Genomic DNA, 16,808 nt, shown 5'->3' with positions numbered 1-16,808 from the left:
ATCACAAGTTAAGTCCTTGACTGAAATGTTCAAACATGGTCCTTCACCTGGGCAAGCCAGTGACACAGTTTTGGGTGATTCTAAGTCAACAACGTTGAACTATCTATCCATCTTCTATTTACAGTATCTACAACCGACAGTGACATCTTCTTTCACTGATCAATACCTGGTCCTAACTATCCCCCCTTGTCGGTGGACCAGGCTGGAACAACATCAGGTAGAATTCAGGACAACAAAATAATTAATACCAAATATAGTAAAACCCTTTATGCCACCATACTGAACGTTTTGAATTCTAAAATAATCATCTTAAAATAGACTTGAAGCCAAATTTAAATGGTTTTTAAACCTACCTGTGTAAAAGTCACGTCCTCATAGTTATTATGTTACTCATAATTTAATAAGCAATTTTTACTGGCAGAAAAACTGAGTGTATTTCTAACATACCCTTAACCTACTGTGTAAGGTCAGGGGAGTCATAGAAAAATAGAATACTCACATTTTACAATGTAGCCTATTTTGGGAAAATGTACAAATATTTTAGCCCTCTTATTTTCTATATATTATGAAAATATATAACTCATACTAAAATATATTTAGAAAATGTAGGCCTACACATCCAGACTAATGATGCTGTTTTTATAATTACACATTTCCATCCGTCCTTTCATTTGTTGCAGCCTAACATTTTGTCTTAGAACACGAATTAGCTTTTATAAAATGTGTTATTGGGCAAACTTTAAATTGCATTGCCCTACAAAAAAGCTATAGGAAAAAGTAACGTTGAGGTAAACAGAAGCAGTTATGCAGACGTTTTCGCCCCTGTTCAAAAACAAATGAATATACATTGTTGCAGTGCAGGATAACTACATGGTATTTTGATCGGCATTATTAAAACAAGGCAACATGCCTGCATCGTCAAATGACCCAGGCCTAATTAGGCCCCTAGAAACAGGCCTGCTGGGTTGCAGTACATATACCTCATTAAACTAATATAGGAAGACCATAATACAGAACATTGTTTTTGTAACTTGGTAGCCTGGTTGTTTTGTCTACAATCTGCCATTCCGTCCTAGAATATTTACATTTCAAGAGTTTATTCCAGTTGACAACGGCACATAATTCAGCTACAGCTGTTGGGGTTTGAGTGGCATGTGGCTTGAAGTATGAAATATAGTGTATTTTTTCTCCCTTTGAGCTTAAGGTTGAATATGTTCGTTGGAGCACGTGTGTTCGCAGAGTAAGAAATAGCCTACTTTTGAAACTGACGTCGGCAATAATAAACAGTTGTGCCAGGACCTACCTGTTCTCTGGATATGCACGGTAATGAAGGTCTGCGAGGCATTTTACAACTGCCATAATAACTTGTCGACGTTTCCCCCAAAGAAACGCAACTGGACCGTCTCCTGGGTCTGATCACTGGGACTTTCTCCTCGGAACTGTGGATCCTATTCGGTGCGTCCTTCGATGGGTAATAATGATCAAAACAGAGCGCCAAAAGCGAGCCGGAGACCCCAGCAAAGCATGCAAAGAAGGGTCGTAACAGGGGAGTCAAACAGCTCAGGCTGGTGAATGACACCAACCACACAACACTGGCAAAAACCAGTATAAGAACACTGTGTTTGAGTTTTAAAGTGGGTATCAGTGTTAGAAGACCCACACAACCCAGCACAAATAACAATCTGCCCACCATTTGTATCTGGTGCTGGTCTTCTCCCCACTGCAAAAACCGCAAAACCAAAAAGTCCCCTAGGTAACATGATGCTGGCAGTGACACGAGCCAACATGTATTACTTTCTTTCTTTTTCCTCCTTAAATAGAATGTTAAAAAGAAAAATGCACAGCCTATGCTAAAGAGTGGGCTGATACACTGAGTAAAACCAGACAGAAAAGTCCGCAAATACCAAAGGCTGAAGTCACTTTGCAAGCTCCTGGAAATAAGCAACGAGGTTGCCAAAATTGCGAATGCGCCCAAATAAAGGGCAGAAATTCGAAACAATTTGGAATTCAGAATGTCTTCATTGCAAAACCTACAGACGTTGAATAAAAATCCCCTTTGATGGTCTTGTTTTAAAGGGGTGACGCAGCTCTTCACATAGCCGTTCCTGAAGCTATCTGTGCTGTTTGCATTCCCAACCCCATCGTGGTGCCTGATTTTATTGTGCAAAACCTCTCCTTCTTCGCGTAGAGCCATGTCTTTAACTGTAGCTCCTCGATTCCCCCAAAAGTGTCCTTATTCCACTATTGTCGCCGTCTCAACGTTCAACTAAATATGGGCAAATGTACTCCATGGTCACTCAAACGTGCCCAAGCATTTTGACTAGAAGAAAGACAGGGTGAAATGTTGTTTTTAGAGAAAGGGGACTCTGTGTCGCCGCCTAGAGTAGAAGTGACAATCTGCTACAAAAACTAGAGCCTACACGCGCTCTGCATTAACACTAACACTGCAAACAAGGCGGGTCGTGTGTATTTCAAACCTAAAAAGAAAACAAACCGGACCATATAATATAATAAAAACATGTCCCAGTGTTATAACAGGTTACTTCTGGCGAGTGTACGACGTATAGGTATGTTATTAAACATGTAAAAGCTACTGAAACTGAATGCACTGTGGTGTGGACCTCTGTCAAGTCATTCAACAACTGTCCACATACAATTACATACGCAATGGTCACACACAGCACAGGCCTCCTGCCATATTGATGTCAAAAACAATCTAAAAGTTTAACCTTTTTTCCTATTAAACCATGTTTATGTGGTCTTATGCCTGCAGACTTATAAACTGCCAACTGTCGGCAGGAGTGTCTACTGCCCTCTGGTTGATATCCAATTTAATTCAACTTTATTACAGAGTGATGGTCTAGACACTCAGACAAAAACAGAAAAGTCAACACAATAAACGATCAAGGTTGAAAAACATTTTAAATAACTATAGTTATAGCTATATGTATATAGGCCTAACATGAGTGTCTTACAAGGAGACAGCTGGTCTAAGGAGAGTAATTAGGTAGGCCTACTATCAAACTCCAATAATATTTCATCGAGTTTGTAAAATGATATTGCATAACGCTAATGCACTCTAAAGCTCCCCCGAGACAGCAGTGCAAAACATGTTTCATAACTTTCCCCATGCGAAGACGTTCCCTAGGTGTGCACGCACTTGTGCACTTACCTAGCTACATTACGTATATTTTGCCATGGTGTAGATATGTTGAATATACACCCAGGTGATCGCTCTAAACGCCTGTCTCTCACACGTTAGTGAAGGAGACACACAGACATGATCTGTAGCACTGACTTTTTTTCTTCTTTTTTTAATCTCCTTTTTATTAGCACATTCATTCAATAGAAAAATAACTACATTGGAGAACAAACACCAATGGGGGAATAGAAAAAAATGACAATAGTAAACGTAAATCAGAGGCAAACTTTACAGTTAGGTTTACATTTAAGGTATGGTACTATTTACCCATCATACAAATTGTCAGAAACATCAGTGAAAAAATAAATAAAAAGATCTGTAGCACTAGCAGGGGAGAGTAAATAAAGGATGTGACGTACCTGGCAGTTAGCCAATCTGTTAGCTAACTATCTATCCCGGGCATGCTAGCTAGCTACATCCGGGCGGCTGATGCTGTGAGAGCTCAATCATGGTAAGAATGAAATTCCACTTTAGACAAATATTTTCAACAATCAAATATACACACATATAGCACCATTTTAAACTATGTGATACATGACTTGGCAAGAATTTAAGTCACCATGGCTCAAGCTAACTTAGAATTAACTTAGTGTCCTACTAACCAACTAATATGAGTAAGCTTTTTAGCACAAGCAAGCTAACTAGGCTAGCTATCTATATAGCCTCCTCTGTTTTCAAACAGAAACTGGAAAGGCTAACTAACGCAATGCTTTAACAATGGCATTATTTATTCACAATTGTGTAACTGTATATAATTCAGATTACATACGGTAGCTAGCTGCATGCATTTAGTGATATTTGTGATATATTTGCTTATCAAGCTAGCTGATGGGATGCCTAGTTTGCTAATAAATGTTCTATGACTATGTTCTGACTCTTGTAGTTCCGCAATCAATATGACAACGATGTCACAGTTTGGAGCCCCCAGGTAATACATAACAGCGTCTACTTACTTGGCATCGCATCAACAATGATGTTGAAGCATTTCAAGTGCCACAATTAAAGTCAACTGTGAGTGATTCATATCTTGTCTCGATTAAGATTTTCAACTTGATTTTTTTTAGGGGCGCATCCACCAGATTGAGTATGCTATGGAAGCAGTGAAACAAGGATCCGCCACTGTGGGGTTGAAGTCTCGCACGCATGCTGTCCTGGTGGCTCTGAAGGTAGCTTTGTTGGCAAGAACCAACCCAATCGATCACATTATTTTACAGTTTACAAGTACATGCAAACACACTGATGAGCCTGAACATTATGACCACCTGCCTAAAATGCTGTGGCCCTCTGCGTGCTGCCAAAACAGTGTTGACCTGCAGACGATTGGACCTGGTGCCATCACGTAAACGATGGACATGTACATGGTCATCCACGTGATGGAAAAGAGAACAGGACTTAACGGACCAGGACACTTTCTTCCACTGTTGCCAGGTCCAGTTCTGATGCTCCCTTGTCCATCGTAGGTGTTTTTGTGGGTAGACACTAGACAGATGTCACCATGGGTACTCTGACTGGTGTGCGGCTAGGCAGCCCCATACGCAGCAGGATGTGATGCACTGGGTTGACACATTCCTCCCGTAACCATCATAAACATGTTCCTTGACTTGTGCCACACTTGACCGTGTGCCCTTGTTTGGAGATGGATCGTTATTTGCTGTGAGAGGTCATAATGGTCTGGCTCATAGGTGTGAACATACATATGCATATGGTACCTGCTAAACATAAACTAACTTAAGGGTCTTACTGTAGCTACCAAGACCCTTTAAAGCGTCTGTTAATAATTCTATTTTGTCACGACCTGTTTTACACAGAGAGCTCAGTCAGAGCTGGCTGCTCATCAGAAGAAAATTCTGCATGTTGATAGTCATGTAGGCATCTCCATTGCTGGCCTGACTGCCGATGCAAGACTTCTGTGGTGAGGGCAACTTCTGCTGTTGATTGCCATGACTACATACCTATTACTGTTAACTGAGGTCTGACATAAGTGAATGCCTTGTTATTCCATCCTGGACATGCAGCAACTTCATGCGTCAGGAGTGCTTGGACTCCAGGTTTGTGTTTGACCGTCCGCTCCCCGCGTCTCGGTTAGTGTCTCTCATTGGAAGTAGTATCCTTGTTTCCAAGATTGACATTTTGTTTTGGTCAAACATCATCATTCAATACATTTGTGTCTGAAACGTGAATGATCAGTCTGGCAGCTAGTTTTGAAATGTCCGGCTTGCTGCTGGATAGAGAGATCTACCTTGACCCGTTCTCAGAAACCCAGATCCCAACCCAGAGGTATGGAAGAAGACCTTATGGCGTGGGACTCCTCGTTGCTGGATATGACGTAAGATCAGTGTTTTAATTTGTTTGGTGTATACGCATAAATAACAAGAGCGTAAGAAATGGAATTAGACACTTTTTCTGGCTCTTTTTTAGGATATGGGGCCACACATTTTCCAGACCTGTCCTTCTGCCAACTACTTTGACTGCAAGGCGATGTCCATTGGGGCCCGTTCCCAGTCAGCACGTACCTACCTGGAAAGAAACATGGACGCGTTCCTGGACTGTGAGCATTATTCTTTCCTTTGAGCAGACTCCTGACTTTCCTAACATGGTTATAGGTTGTTAAGTTGTGTTTAAATGCTTATTTTCGTTCTTTCTTTGAAGGTGAACTAAATGATCTGGTCCAACATGGACTTCGTGGTCTGAGAGAAACTCTGCCTGCAGAGCAAGATCTCACCACTAAGGTAAAAATGCACGACTTACCCTGACGCCAAAAAACTCATTCCTACGGTTTCCTCTGTTCATGCAAGTCAAACAGACTCCATTGATGAAGCGCTGCATGTGATTATTTCCATCGTGGTCTGTATAAAAAAAAAAAAGAGTTAAAGCAAGAGATGAACTAGAGAGGGTACAATTTCTGGGGAAATTGTAGGGTGTGCTTGCTTGCGTCGGTTGCACAGGGGTCCGTTTTTGGATGACATTTTTACAACTGATATTTCTCTATATTTTATATAAAAATGCATACTTATTATTCATAAAGATTGCATAGATTTAAAAGCATTTTTTTGCTGCTCATTTACAACTGAAAATACGAGTGAAGTGTAGAATGAAATAGATATCTTCTCATTTCCCCTGCAAGAGGCAGCCTCATCGTTGATTCAAAACGAATAAATTTGGCAGACCGGTGTAAAAATTGACCTAATCTCTATGACTTAAACGTCCTTTAAAGTTTTTCCCTTCTCGTGATATTTTAAGGCATTTAGCCTACTCATATTGCATTCATTCATGAATAAAGAACCCCCTTTGAAGATTATTCTACGACGTTAGCGGCAGTAGAAGATGGAATCGCGATTCAGACAGTCCCATCTGCTAACTGAAAATATGCCCCCCAAAACGTAAATAAGATTTACATTTATTTAGTGGAAAATCGCTCATTCATAAAAAGCTCACTGGTAGCGATCATTGTCAGTAACAACGCAAAATGCGATGTAGCCCTGTGTGGAGAAGCTGCCCCGGTAAATTGTACTACTACGGTACAGTAGTAGACTACTGCTGTGTTCGTCTTGGTAGCGATTGCGTTGGTTGAATTGGATTTAACGTTCCGTTGTACGGTTTAGGTTGAAATTAATTATTTTCATGAACAGATTGACAACGTTTAGGCTGTGGCAATGAAGTTCAAGTTAGTAGTTAGATAGACTTTTAATTTAAGTAAGGGAAGTACCGAACATGTTCTGTCGCTGTTTGACTTCCTAAACAGCTGTTTAGTGTAGATGTTTTTGTACAGTAGTGTGTCTCGCGTAAGCTACAGCGTTGCAGTGAGCTACACTGGTTTGAAACCACAGGTAATGGTCATTTCACCAACAAATCGTTTTCTAATGTCAGAATAAATCCTACAACGAAAATGTATATGTGAGGAATGTTTATTTTAACGATTGAAAACAGATAACGCTACATCATAGACCACTGTAGTATGTGTTGCCCGGGCAACACAGGCTAATGTCATGATGCTAATACTTCAGTGAAATAGTAGACTACTGTTTCCGAAAGTAGATGTACTTCCTTAATAATATCAGCTTATATTGTACATTACACATCACAATTGTGTGTCATATCACAAAGTAAAATGAGTAAATAGTTATCACCCTGGCCTCTTTTCTTGTGGCGTTTCTGCAGCTGCCTTGCAGTAAAGCTATAGTTAGCCTAGCTATCCCCCAAGTTAACAGATGCTAAACGAATGTTCTGGCAAAGGTAGTCACGCGTGTTTTCGTGACGTTAGTGACGCAGTGACGTTAGTAACGTCAGTGACTGTGGCTAGCAAATTAGCCACCGTTAGCTTCACTTTTCGCCACAAAAACTTAACTTAAGCCTAAACCATGCAACGGAACGTAAATTCCAATAGAAGCAACTCAATCGCTACCAAGCCGAAACGTTTGACACCTACGTTGTCTATGTAGGCCAAATATTGACTGAGTTTTAGGGGGGCAAAAATAAAAAAATAATAATAATATATATGTGAGAGAACAAAGGTTGTGCTCTCGCCGAAGGCTTGAGCACACCCAATAAAGCCTGACTTCTCTTTTCAGTATAAGAATGAGGGATGTATAAATCAAGTATATCTATTCTTTCAGAATGTCTCTGTTGGGATTGTTGGCAAGGACATGGAGTTTACCATTTATGATGATGATGCTGTGGCCCGATTCTTGGAAGGACTTGAGGAGAGGCCACAGAGAAGGGTAACAACATTCATTCACACATGTTTTTCCCCTAACACATGAACTCTTTTCTATATACTCTAGAGTTCAGCTTCAGGTCTCTTCAGTATCCTTACTTGTGGATGCCTAATATGCCTGTTCATGTTCCTCAGGTGGCGCAGCCCGAGGAGGAGCCTGCTGCAGAGAAGCCGGATGAGCCCATGGAACTGTGAACATGAACCGCTCCCGTTGAAACAACAGAGCGCTTATGACTGCAGATTATGGTTCTGCATTCTGTCCCGATGTTATTGCACTGTTGGCCCACTCACAGTCACTTGTTACGTTAACAACATGATGCTAATTGTTTATGATTTTTTTTAGATGGATAATGCTTTGGGGTTTTGTCATTAAAGATACAAACCTTTTTCTGACTTCTTGTACTGTTTCCTTAAAAATAATTTAGTATTGACTATAATGATATCCTATGACTGTAATCACCCACATCAGGATGTAGTCTGAATGCCAGATCCATGCACCAGATATATTTATGTGTTGGACTGGTTCATGCATTGAAATAAAAATAATTAAGTAATACATGATTGTAAGTAAACTTAACACTATTTGAGAGATGCAGAGAAAATCAGTAGTGGCTATTGATTTTATTACACTGAAAAGTCGATATGCCTTGTATGTGATTGTTTGCCAAAACATCTACCCACAGTGAATGACTGTAAGCGGCTGGCATTATGTTCCATCTGTGTTATTCGCTTTGGCAAGTATTGACCCTGTGCGCTTGCTGTAGTTGTGATGTGGCCCTGAAAGTAAGCTTCCACGTCACAGGGAAGTGGAGAACGGGCAGCTCCAGAAGAAGGATCATCTCCCGAGCAATTCATCCACAAATGTGCCACGCCGAGACGGGATATTGAAGTCTATTTACTAAGATCATAGAAGTGTGCTACGGTAATTTTGTATATCATGTTTAACAGTTGTGCAAGAGTGATTGTTATCCATCAAGACTACGGGGAAAAAAACCTTTAAGCTAGCTATCCATCCACCATTTTCACTATTGCAAGTTAGCAAGCTACTGTAGCGTGTTGACTTGATATAATGGATGACAGGTCATGGAGTTATTCGAATTCACTTTCGCAAATCTGGGCAAATAACGAAGACTGATATTGCATTGTCATTTTCTTATGCTATGGATCTGAATTATTACTGAGGTCAAATAACATATTAGCTAACTGTGCTAGCCTAGCTAGCTAGTAGTGCGTTGAGTCAGGCTTGTCTACGTGGATATCACTAACACAGTCGCTGCAAAACAAGTTGATTAGAATGAGATAAGCCTGCTTGTTACAATTAGCTGTGCGTTCAGATGAAGTCGTTCGTATTTCTAGTTATGATTGTGGTTTGTGGATATTATTTCTTACCCATTTTTGATGTACTTACAGGAATCATCTGCACTGTCTATAACTGGGGTTCTACAAGGAGAGAGACAATCCTACCGGCACAATGACAGCCGCTGAGAACGTTTGTTATACCTTGATCAATGTTCCAAATGACTCTGAACCTCCCTCAGAAGTCAGTTTGAAAGCAGATCTAGGTAACTGCACTACGTTTATTTATTTCTTGTATTGTATTTCTTTCTTTTAATTATTCAAACTCGTTGCTCAAGCAAAGACCCCAACTAACATCATTGTAATTTGGCTTTATCAGGCTCCATTCTCTTGATATAATTCATACAGGAATGTCTTTATTGAATGTGTTTATAGAACAGGTTTGTAAAAGGAACAGACTTCAGAAGATACGCTCTGAATATTGATGTGACCGTAAATGTGTTCATCTGTAGAAAAGGGTGAGATCAAGGCGAAGACAGAGGCCCTGAAGAAGGTGATCATAATGATCCTGAATGGAGAGAAACTGCCCGGCCTGTTGATGACCATCATCCGCTTCGTACTTCCACTTCAAGACCACACCATCAAGAAGCTGCTTCTGGTCTTCTGGGAGATCGTCCCCAAGACGACTCCAGATGGCAAGCTGCTGCAGGAGATGATCCTGGTCTGTGATGCCTACAGGAAGGTAGGAAGAAGCCGTTAATTCAATAAAATAAAATAAAAACGTTATTGTTCATCCCCCATAGGGGTACAGCATTGTTTAAGACAGAGGCTTAAACAGACAATACAAAACAAACAGAGGTGAATAACAATAATATAAGTAAAAGGACAAAAAAGTAGTAAACCTATTAAATTACATTTATCGTATTTCAAACATCTAATGCATTAGGGATGAAAGTCTTTTTGTAGTTGGCCTTAGTGTTTCCCCTAGGTTTACATTGGGGGTGGGGAGCCCCCCTAATATAATGGTAGGGAAAACACTGCCTTATTCACCAGATGTACCTTATATCGGTATTTGACCTAGATCTGTTTTGTATCATAGTTAATTAAGGCATAAATAATAATGGTGTTACATTACAGTACATGGCTTCCGAAAGCTGCATTTTTGATGTTCTCTTTTAAAAGTGAAATCTTTGTCTTTCAGGACCTCCAACACCCCAACGAGTTCATCCGTGGGTCCACCCTGCGCTTCCTGTGCAAGCTGAAGGAGTCGGAGTTGCTGGAGCCCCTCATGCCTGCCATCCGGGCCTGCCTGGAGCATCGCCATAGCTACGTCCGCCGCAACGCTGTCCTGGCCATCTACACCATCTACAGGTTTGATTGGCTGAATATGTTTGTGTGTTTTGCACCCTCAAAGGCTCCCGTCCGACATGAGTTAATATGACACTGCTGATATTGAACCACCTGTTGACATTTAACAAGTTACTTATTGTATGAGAAGAATGTTGCCTATATCACCTAGCTACATTAGGATTTGGTAAGAGGAATATCTGCAAAGTTGGTTAGTGTGTCAATGTTAATTAGTGCTATTAGCCTTCAGAGAGGCATACGCTTTGCCCTGTGTCTCTGAGGCTACTTTGTTTTAACAGAACAAATTTCACCCGGAACATTCTGTCTCCCTTAGGAACTTTGAGAATCTCATCCCGGATGCTCCAGAGTTGATCCACGATTTCCTCGTCAACGAGAAGGACGCTAGCTGCAAGAGAAACGCTTTCATGATGCTCATTCACGCAGACCAGGTGAGTGGCCTCCCTCAGCCTAGCCCAGGCATTGTGTCGAGACTGCTGCAGTGTCCACCGAGCATGTCTGTTCTGGCCCACCTGACCGTCCCGTCTTCTGAACATGCAGGACCGCGCTCTGGACTACCTCAGCACCTGCATCGATCAAGTACATACGTTTGGAGACATTCTCCAGTTGGTCATTGTGGAGCTGATCTACAAGGCAAGTCACACCGAGAGAAAACGAAAGAGCGCACACCCACAGACGGATCGTTACGTCATAAAGTCCGAAGCTTGCTGATTTTCCAAAGTCTCCAACTGCTGACTGTGCGTTTTAGCAGATGGAGCTGTATTCGTCTAGCCCTTTCCCCCCCAGCAGTGTGACAGAGAGCTTACTGCACCCGAACCAAGCTGTGAGTCTCCATGTGTCCCCAGGTGTGCCATGCCAACCCCTCCGAGCGTGCTCGCTTCATCCGCTGCATCTACAACCTGCTGCAGTCCTCCAGCCCAGCCGTCAAGTACGAAGCCGCAGGCACCCTCGTCACGCTCTCCAGCGCCCCTACGGCCGTCAAGGTAATGCAGGCCAGAGTGAGATCTACAGGACTGGTAGATGGACCCATCCCCTACGTTCAGTTAAAGTCAATATGTATAAGTAATGACCAAATGCTGAGATTTGTCATTTTCGTCCATTTTAAACCCGTCAGCAGTACTGTAACTTTAGCTTAACTTCCATATTGCACATTCAGTTTGCATTCGGCGTAGGCCTGTGCGTTTGAGAACAGAGCCCCCGTGTCCCGTAGTGACCCCAGCGTGTCTGGCGTCTGCCCCCCTAGGCTGCTGCCCAGTGCTACATCGACCTGATCATCAAGGAGAGTGACAACAACGTCAAGCTGATCGTCCTGGACCGCCTGATTGAGCTGAAGGAGCACCCCACCCACGAGCGTGTGCTCCAGGTACGGGACGGGGAAGGGGGGGGCGGCGGGGGTGGGGTGGGGGGGGGGGTTTGCCTGTCGAAAGGACGTCCTGTTTCAGTGTTCCTAACCTGGGTACTTGCCTGCTGGCTCTGACCCCCCCCTCCTCCAGGACCTGGTGATGGACATCCTGCGTGTCCTGAGCACCCCAGACCTGGAGGTCAGGAAGAAGACCCTGCAGCTGGCCCTGGACCTGGTCTCCTCCCGCAACGTCGAGGAGGTGCGTGTCCAGTCCTCCCACTAAGCTCCTCACCGGGAGATTCCAAGTGAACCTGTCCTCTCGTAGTTCTGGAGTCGTGACGCCTGCGTGTGCGTGTGTGTGTGCTCCAGCTGGTCATCGTGCTGAAGAAGGAGGTGATCAAGACCAACAACGTAACGGAGCACGAGGACACGGATAAGTACCGTCAGCTCCTGGTGCGCACCCTGCACTCCTGCAGCGTGCGCTTCCCCGACATGGCCGCCAACGTCATCCCCGTGGTGAGACGCGCCGTCCTGCCGCGCTCCTAGACCTCACACCGTGCGCGTGTGTGTGCTTTAATGGTGTGTGTGTGTGTGTGCGCGCTCCAAACAGCTGATGGAGTTCCTGAGTGACACGAACGAGGCGGCTGCGGCCGACGTGCTGGAGTTTGTGCGCGAGGCCGTCCAGAGGTTCGAGAGCCTCAGGCCTCTGATCATAGAGAAGATGCTGGAAGTCTTCCACGCCATCCGCACCGTCAAGTAAGCATCCAGAGCCGGCGGGGGAGGGGGGGGGGGGGGTTTCAACAGGCGCAACCCCCCCCATCCCAGATCCATTTGTGTAAAGATGAGATGTGACGGTGGAATGTGTCGTTCTGGGACAGGATCTACAGAGGAGCGCTGTGGATTCTGGGAGAGTATTGCAGCACCAAGGACGACATACAGAACGTGATGACGGAAGTGCGCCGGTCGTTGGGGGAGGTACGTCTGCAGCCGCCCAGGTTCTCCATGTCCACCCCTCCACCCCTCCCATCCACCCCCACCCCCCCCTCGTATGACGTTGCAAGTCGTATGACTGTCCCCCCCCCCCTGTGCATCCAGATCCCCATCGTGGAGAACGAGATCAAGAAGGAGTCGGGCGATTCGAAGCCGGAGGAGGAGCAGAGCGCGGCGCCGGCCCAGAAGCTGGTGACGGAGATGGGGACGTACGTGACCCAGAGCGCCCTCAGCTCGTCCAGACCGTCCAAGAAGGAGGAGGACAGGTACAGGGACCCTCCCATCCGAGTGGTCATCCTCATCCAGATGTGGAGTCACCCTCCACCGTGTACCAGTAGCCTTCGAGACCAGGAGTGTGTGACTGAAGCCTGTGTGTGCGTGTGTGTGTGTGTGTGTGCAGACCTCCTCTCAGGGGCTTCCTGATGGAAGGTGACTTCTACGTGGCGGCCTCCCTGGCCACCACCCTCACCAAGCTGGCTCTGCGCTACGTGGGCATCGTCCCAGACAAGAAGAGACAGAACGTAAGCCCCTCCTATCCAACGGCCGCACGGACTCTGGGTGGCTCACTAGGCGGCAACTGAATTGTAGCGGTGAAACTCGACCAGAGCCGAGGTTATGAAGGGTGTTAAGAAGTCTGCTTCCCTTCCCCTCCCCTCCCTCACCCGCCCCTCCTTCCCCGCAGTCGTTTGTGGCTGAGGCCATGCTCATCATGGCCACGGTGCTCCACCTGGGCAAGTCGTCTCTGCCCAAGAAGCCCATCACGGACGACGACGTGGACCGCATCTCGCTGTGCCTCAAGGTGCTGTCCGAGTGCTCGCCCCTCATGAACGACATCTTCAACAAGGAGTGCCGCAAGTCGCTGTCCCACATGCTGGCCGTCCGGATGGAGGAGGAGAAGCTGTCCCAGAAGGTGACAGGGGTCGGGGGGGGGGGGGGGGGGGGGGGTGGTTGGGGTCGAGCTCATCTATTGGTCAATACTGTAACAACTTCCTTGTTGGCCTACGCTGTGGGGAAGCTGCAGCGAGACTGTCTAACCGACGGCCTTCGGCTCGGCCACATCCGTCTGTCGCTGGGCCTGGATAATCGACCGGCTGGTTCCCGTCTGTGTGTTGACCGTGTCGTGTGTGTGTGTGTGTTCCCGCTTCGGCCCAACAGAAAGAGTCTGAGAAGAGGAATGTGACGGTGCAGGCGGACGACCCCATTTCCTTCATGCAGCTGACGGCCAAGAACGAGACCACCTCCAAGGAGGACCAGTTCCAGCTCAGCCTGCTGGCTGCCATGGGCAACACCCAGAGGAAAGAGGCAGCCGACCCCCTGGCCTCCAAACTCAACAAGGTAGCTGCCCTCTGCTCTTCTCAGGACGCACGCGTTTAAGTCTCATGTTATACCTGAAACCACCAGCAGATGGCAGTGTAGCTTAGAGCAACTGCCAAACGGGTGAACAGAGATTTCTGTGTTGGATGATCTTATTCCAAGGCCACAATGATGATGGATTTATTGGAAGTGACTGCTGAGGCCGTTTGTTTTGTCATTTCTCTTCGTAGGTGACTCAGCTGACAGGATTCTCAGACCCAGTGTATGCAGAGGCCTACGTTCACGTCAACCAGTACGACATCGTGCTGGACGTCTTAGTGGTCAACCAGACCAGCGACACCCTCCAGAACTGTACCCTGGAGCTGGCCACACTGGGTGAGTGGCTTCCTGGTGAACTGGGGTTTCACAACTGCTGTCGGCCTCAGCTTCATTCGGCTTGTGTTTGTGTGTGTGTGTGTGTGTGTGGGCAGCATTCATCTGTGGAACTAACCGGAACGTTCCAATCCCACAGGCGACCTGAAGCTGGTGGAGAAGCCGTCCCCTCTCACCCTGGCGCCTCACGACTTTGCCAACATCAAAGCCAACGTGAAAGTGGCGTCCACGGAGAACGGGATCATATTTGGCAACATCGGTGAGAGGACCGCCGAGCTCCTGAAGGAGACTCGCTGGGGGTCACATGCTTTTCTCCATTTACCCTGTGAAAGGTACTGACTGTGTGTGTGTGTGTGTTTAGTGTATGACGTTTCGGGGGCAGCGAGCGACAGGAACTGCGTGGTCCTCAGCGACATCCACATTGACATCATGGACTACATCCAGCCCGCCTCTTGCACAGACGCAGAGTTTCGACAGATGTGGGCCGAGTTTGAGTGGGAGAACAAGGTAGGCTAGTGGACTCTGGGATGAACCCTGCCCCGGACTTCATCGATCCACACGTCCTCGTTTTCTGAGGGACCTGCAAACCTTCCGTTGTGTTTCTGTGTGTCTGTACTGAGAGGAAGCTCCTGTGTTTTTCGAAGGTGACGGTGAACACCAACATCACCGATCTGAACGATTATCTCCACCACATCCTCGGCTCCACCAACATGAAGTGCCTGACCCCTGAGAAGGTAACTGGAGCGACAGGAGGCTCAGTCTGTAGAAAGAAGGACTGTCCACGGAAACTTGGATTCAAACTTTTCTGCTGCCGCCGTCTTTTTCATAGTATTAGGATTGGACTTGCTAAAATCAGTTTTCAGAGTCCTCCGGTTGAATGAATCACTCTGAACAGAACAATGTACCGCACGTGACACAGAAGAAAAAAAGTCTTTGTACTCTTCCTTTCAGATTCAGGCAATTATGATGACGATGAAACGTCCTTTGTAACGGCCCTATCTTCAGCCAGCTCATCACATGGCTCGCTCCAGCCAGTCAGATAGCTGCTGAAAGCGAGGTGCTCCTCAAACCCTCCCGTCTCTCTGTCTCCCTCGCCAGGCACTCTCCGGCTTCTGCGGCTTCATGGCGGCCAACCTGTACGCCCGCTCCATCTTCGGGGAGGACGCCCTGGCCAACGTGAGCATAGAGAAGCCCATCCACCTGGGCCCCGACGCGCCGGTCAACGGCCACATCCGCATCCGGGCCAAGAGCCAGGTGGGTCGTGTCCCCCCCCCCATCTCTCCCCTGGCCCACCGCAACCCTAGAACCAGCGCTTGTTCGCTCCACCGCTGGGGACGGGGAGATCTCTTGAAGTGTGTTGGATGGTCGGGATGGTTCTATGGCGGTTCGGGTGCCAGGACGAAGTGAAGTCTGTGTTTCCAAGAAGTACATTTCCGATAGTGTGCCATGCATTAATGATCAACCTCTCTTTTCTCCAAAGGGCATGGCTTTGAGTCTGGGTGACAAAATCAACCTTTCCCAGAAGAAGTCTGCAGTGTAAAGCTACTTCAAAACAACGGTCGCGCTGTAACCTCTCCCTACCCTGGCAAGACGACCCTGCAAAGAAAGTCTTTTATTGCTTCCCTCTCCAATTCTGTTTTATTGCTTGTGTCTGCCTCCCCTGATCACAGTATACAAAGCGCTTTCTGGCCAGTTGCGTCGATACTGTTTAATTTGTGTATGAAAGAATGTTTTTCACCTCTGTTAGAAAACAGGCTCCTCCTAATCGTCATTGCAAGTGATGTCATTGGCCTATCTATAGTTTTCAATAAACCATGTATGTTAACGGACATGTTCATACAGAGTCTTTGTTCTTCTGGGTTCATAAGATTACTTTCACTTCTCTGTAGAAAAAGCAGAGCATTGTGAGAAATATCCATTGTCTCTGGAAATTGCAAGGAGGTTTATAAATGCAAGCTAAAATTGATGATTTTTGAATGGGTTCCAAGTCCTAAAGCTCCAGTTGAACAAACGTGCAGTGATTACAATCAATGTAAATTGCAATTGATCTTTGCCAAGTATGTTTCAAAGGATGTAGGAATTAAAATCGTTTCTCTTTAAGACTTGCTGCTCAAGTTTGCTGTGCTCAGACTGACTTGTGCTATTCAGTGTCATAAAAAGTCACCTATGAGGGGGGAAAAAACACTGTGAATTCCTCTCAGTGGAACGGAAAT

At 45.7% G+C, this 16,808-nt stretch overlaps 3 protein-coding genes across 3 annotated transcripts in view; 2 read left to right on the top strand and 1 right to left on the bottom strand.

Moving 5' to 3' along the window:
* Positions 1-2,297, bottom strand: part of pde3b (phosphodiesterase 3B) — a 30,387-nt gene extending 28,090 nt beyond the window's left edge. Inside the window, exon 1 of the mRNA XM_067249234.1 lies at positions 1,304-2,297. Coding sequence (XP_067105335.1) covers positions 1,304-2,194 — 891 coding nt within the window. The 5' untranslated portion in view covers positions 2,195-2,297. The remainder of the gene's footprint in view (positions 1-1,303) is intronic.
* Positions 2,298-3,599: 1,302 nt separating this feature from the next.
* Positions 3,600-8,302, top strand: LOC136955233 (proteasome subunit alpha type-1-like). Its single transcript, XM_067248893.1, has 10 exons — positions 3,600-3,653; positions 4,086-4,130; positions 4,267-4,368; positions 5,011-5,114; positions 5,218-5,306; positions 5,458-5,528; positions 5,621-5,750; positions 5,852-5,931; positions 7,816-7,920; positions 8,052-8,302. The coding sequence occupies exons 1-10, from the start codon at positions 3,651-3,653 to the stop codon at positions 8,109-8,111; spliced, it is 789 nt and encodes a 262-aa protein (XP_067104994.1). The 5' UTR covers positions 3,600-3,650; the 3' UTR covers positions 8,112-8,302.
* Positions 8,303-8,710: 408 nt separating this feature from the next.
* On the top strand, positions 8,711-16,424 carry copb1 (COPI coat complex subunit beta 1). The gene is made up of 22 exons (XM_067249231.1): positions 8,711-8,838; positions 9,327-9,478; positions 9,725-9,954; positions 10,414-10,583; positions 10,894-11,008; positions 11,118-11,210; positions 11,423-11,560; positions 11,821-11,940; positions 12,071-12,178; positions 12,289-12,435; positions 12,530-12,675; positions 12,798-12,894; positions 13,015-13,175; positions 13,310-13,430; positions 13,592-13,819; positions 14,065-14,244; positions 14,454-14,598; positions 14,735-14,854; positions 14,957-15,102; positions 15,240-15,329; positions 15,694-15,849; positions 16,076-16,424. The coding sequence occupies exons 2-22, from the start codon at positions 9,388-9,390 to the stop codon at positions 16,133-16,135; spliced, it is 2,862 nt and encodes a 953-aa protein (XP_067105332.1). The 5' UTR covers positions 8,711-8,838; positions 9,327-9,387; the 3' UTR covers positions 16,136-16,424.
* The last annotated feature ends 384 nt before the right edge of the window (positions 16,425-16,808 follow it).

Source organism: Osmerus mordax, chromosome 13 (assembly GCF_038355195.1).
Source record: "Osmerus mordax isolate fOsmMor3 chromosome 13, fOsmMor3.pri, whole genome shotgun sequence".
Classification (NCBI taxonomy): domain Eukaryota; kingdom Metazoa; phylum Chordata; class Actinopteri; order Osmeriformes; family Osmeridae; genus Osmerus; species Osmerus mordax.
Note: the sequence above shows the minus strand (reverse complement) of the source record. Positions and strands in the feature narration are given on the sequence as shown.

Coding starts and splice junctions, on each gene's coding strand:
- LOC136955233 (XM_067248893.1), top strand. Junction 4,131..4,266: donor TCACAGTTTGGAGCCCCCAG/GTAATACATAAC, acceptor GATTTTTTTTAG/GGGCGCATCCACCAGATTGA. Junction 4,369..5,010: donor CTGTCCTGGTGGCTCTGAAG/GTAGCTTTGTTG, acceptor TGTTTTACACAG/AGAGCTCAGTCAGAGCTGGC.
- copb1 (XM_067249231.1), top strand. CDS start 9,388: ATGACAGCCGCTGAGAACGTTTGTTATACCTTGATCAATGTTCCAAAT. Junction 9,955..10,413: donor TCTGTGATGCCTACAGGAAG/GTAGGAAGAAGC, acceptor TTTGTCTTTCAG/GACCTCCAACACCCCAACGA. Junction 12,179..12,288: donor CCTCCCGCAACGTCGAGGAG/GTGCGTGTCCAG, acceptor TGTGTGCTCCAG/CTGGTCATCGTGCTGAAGAA.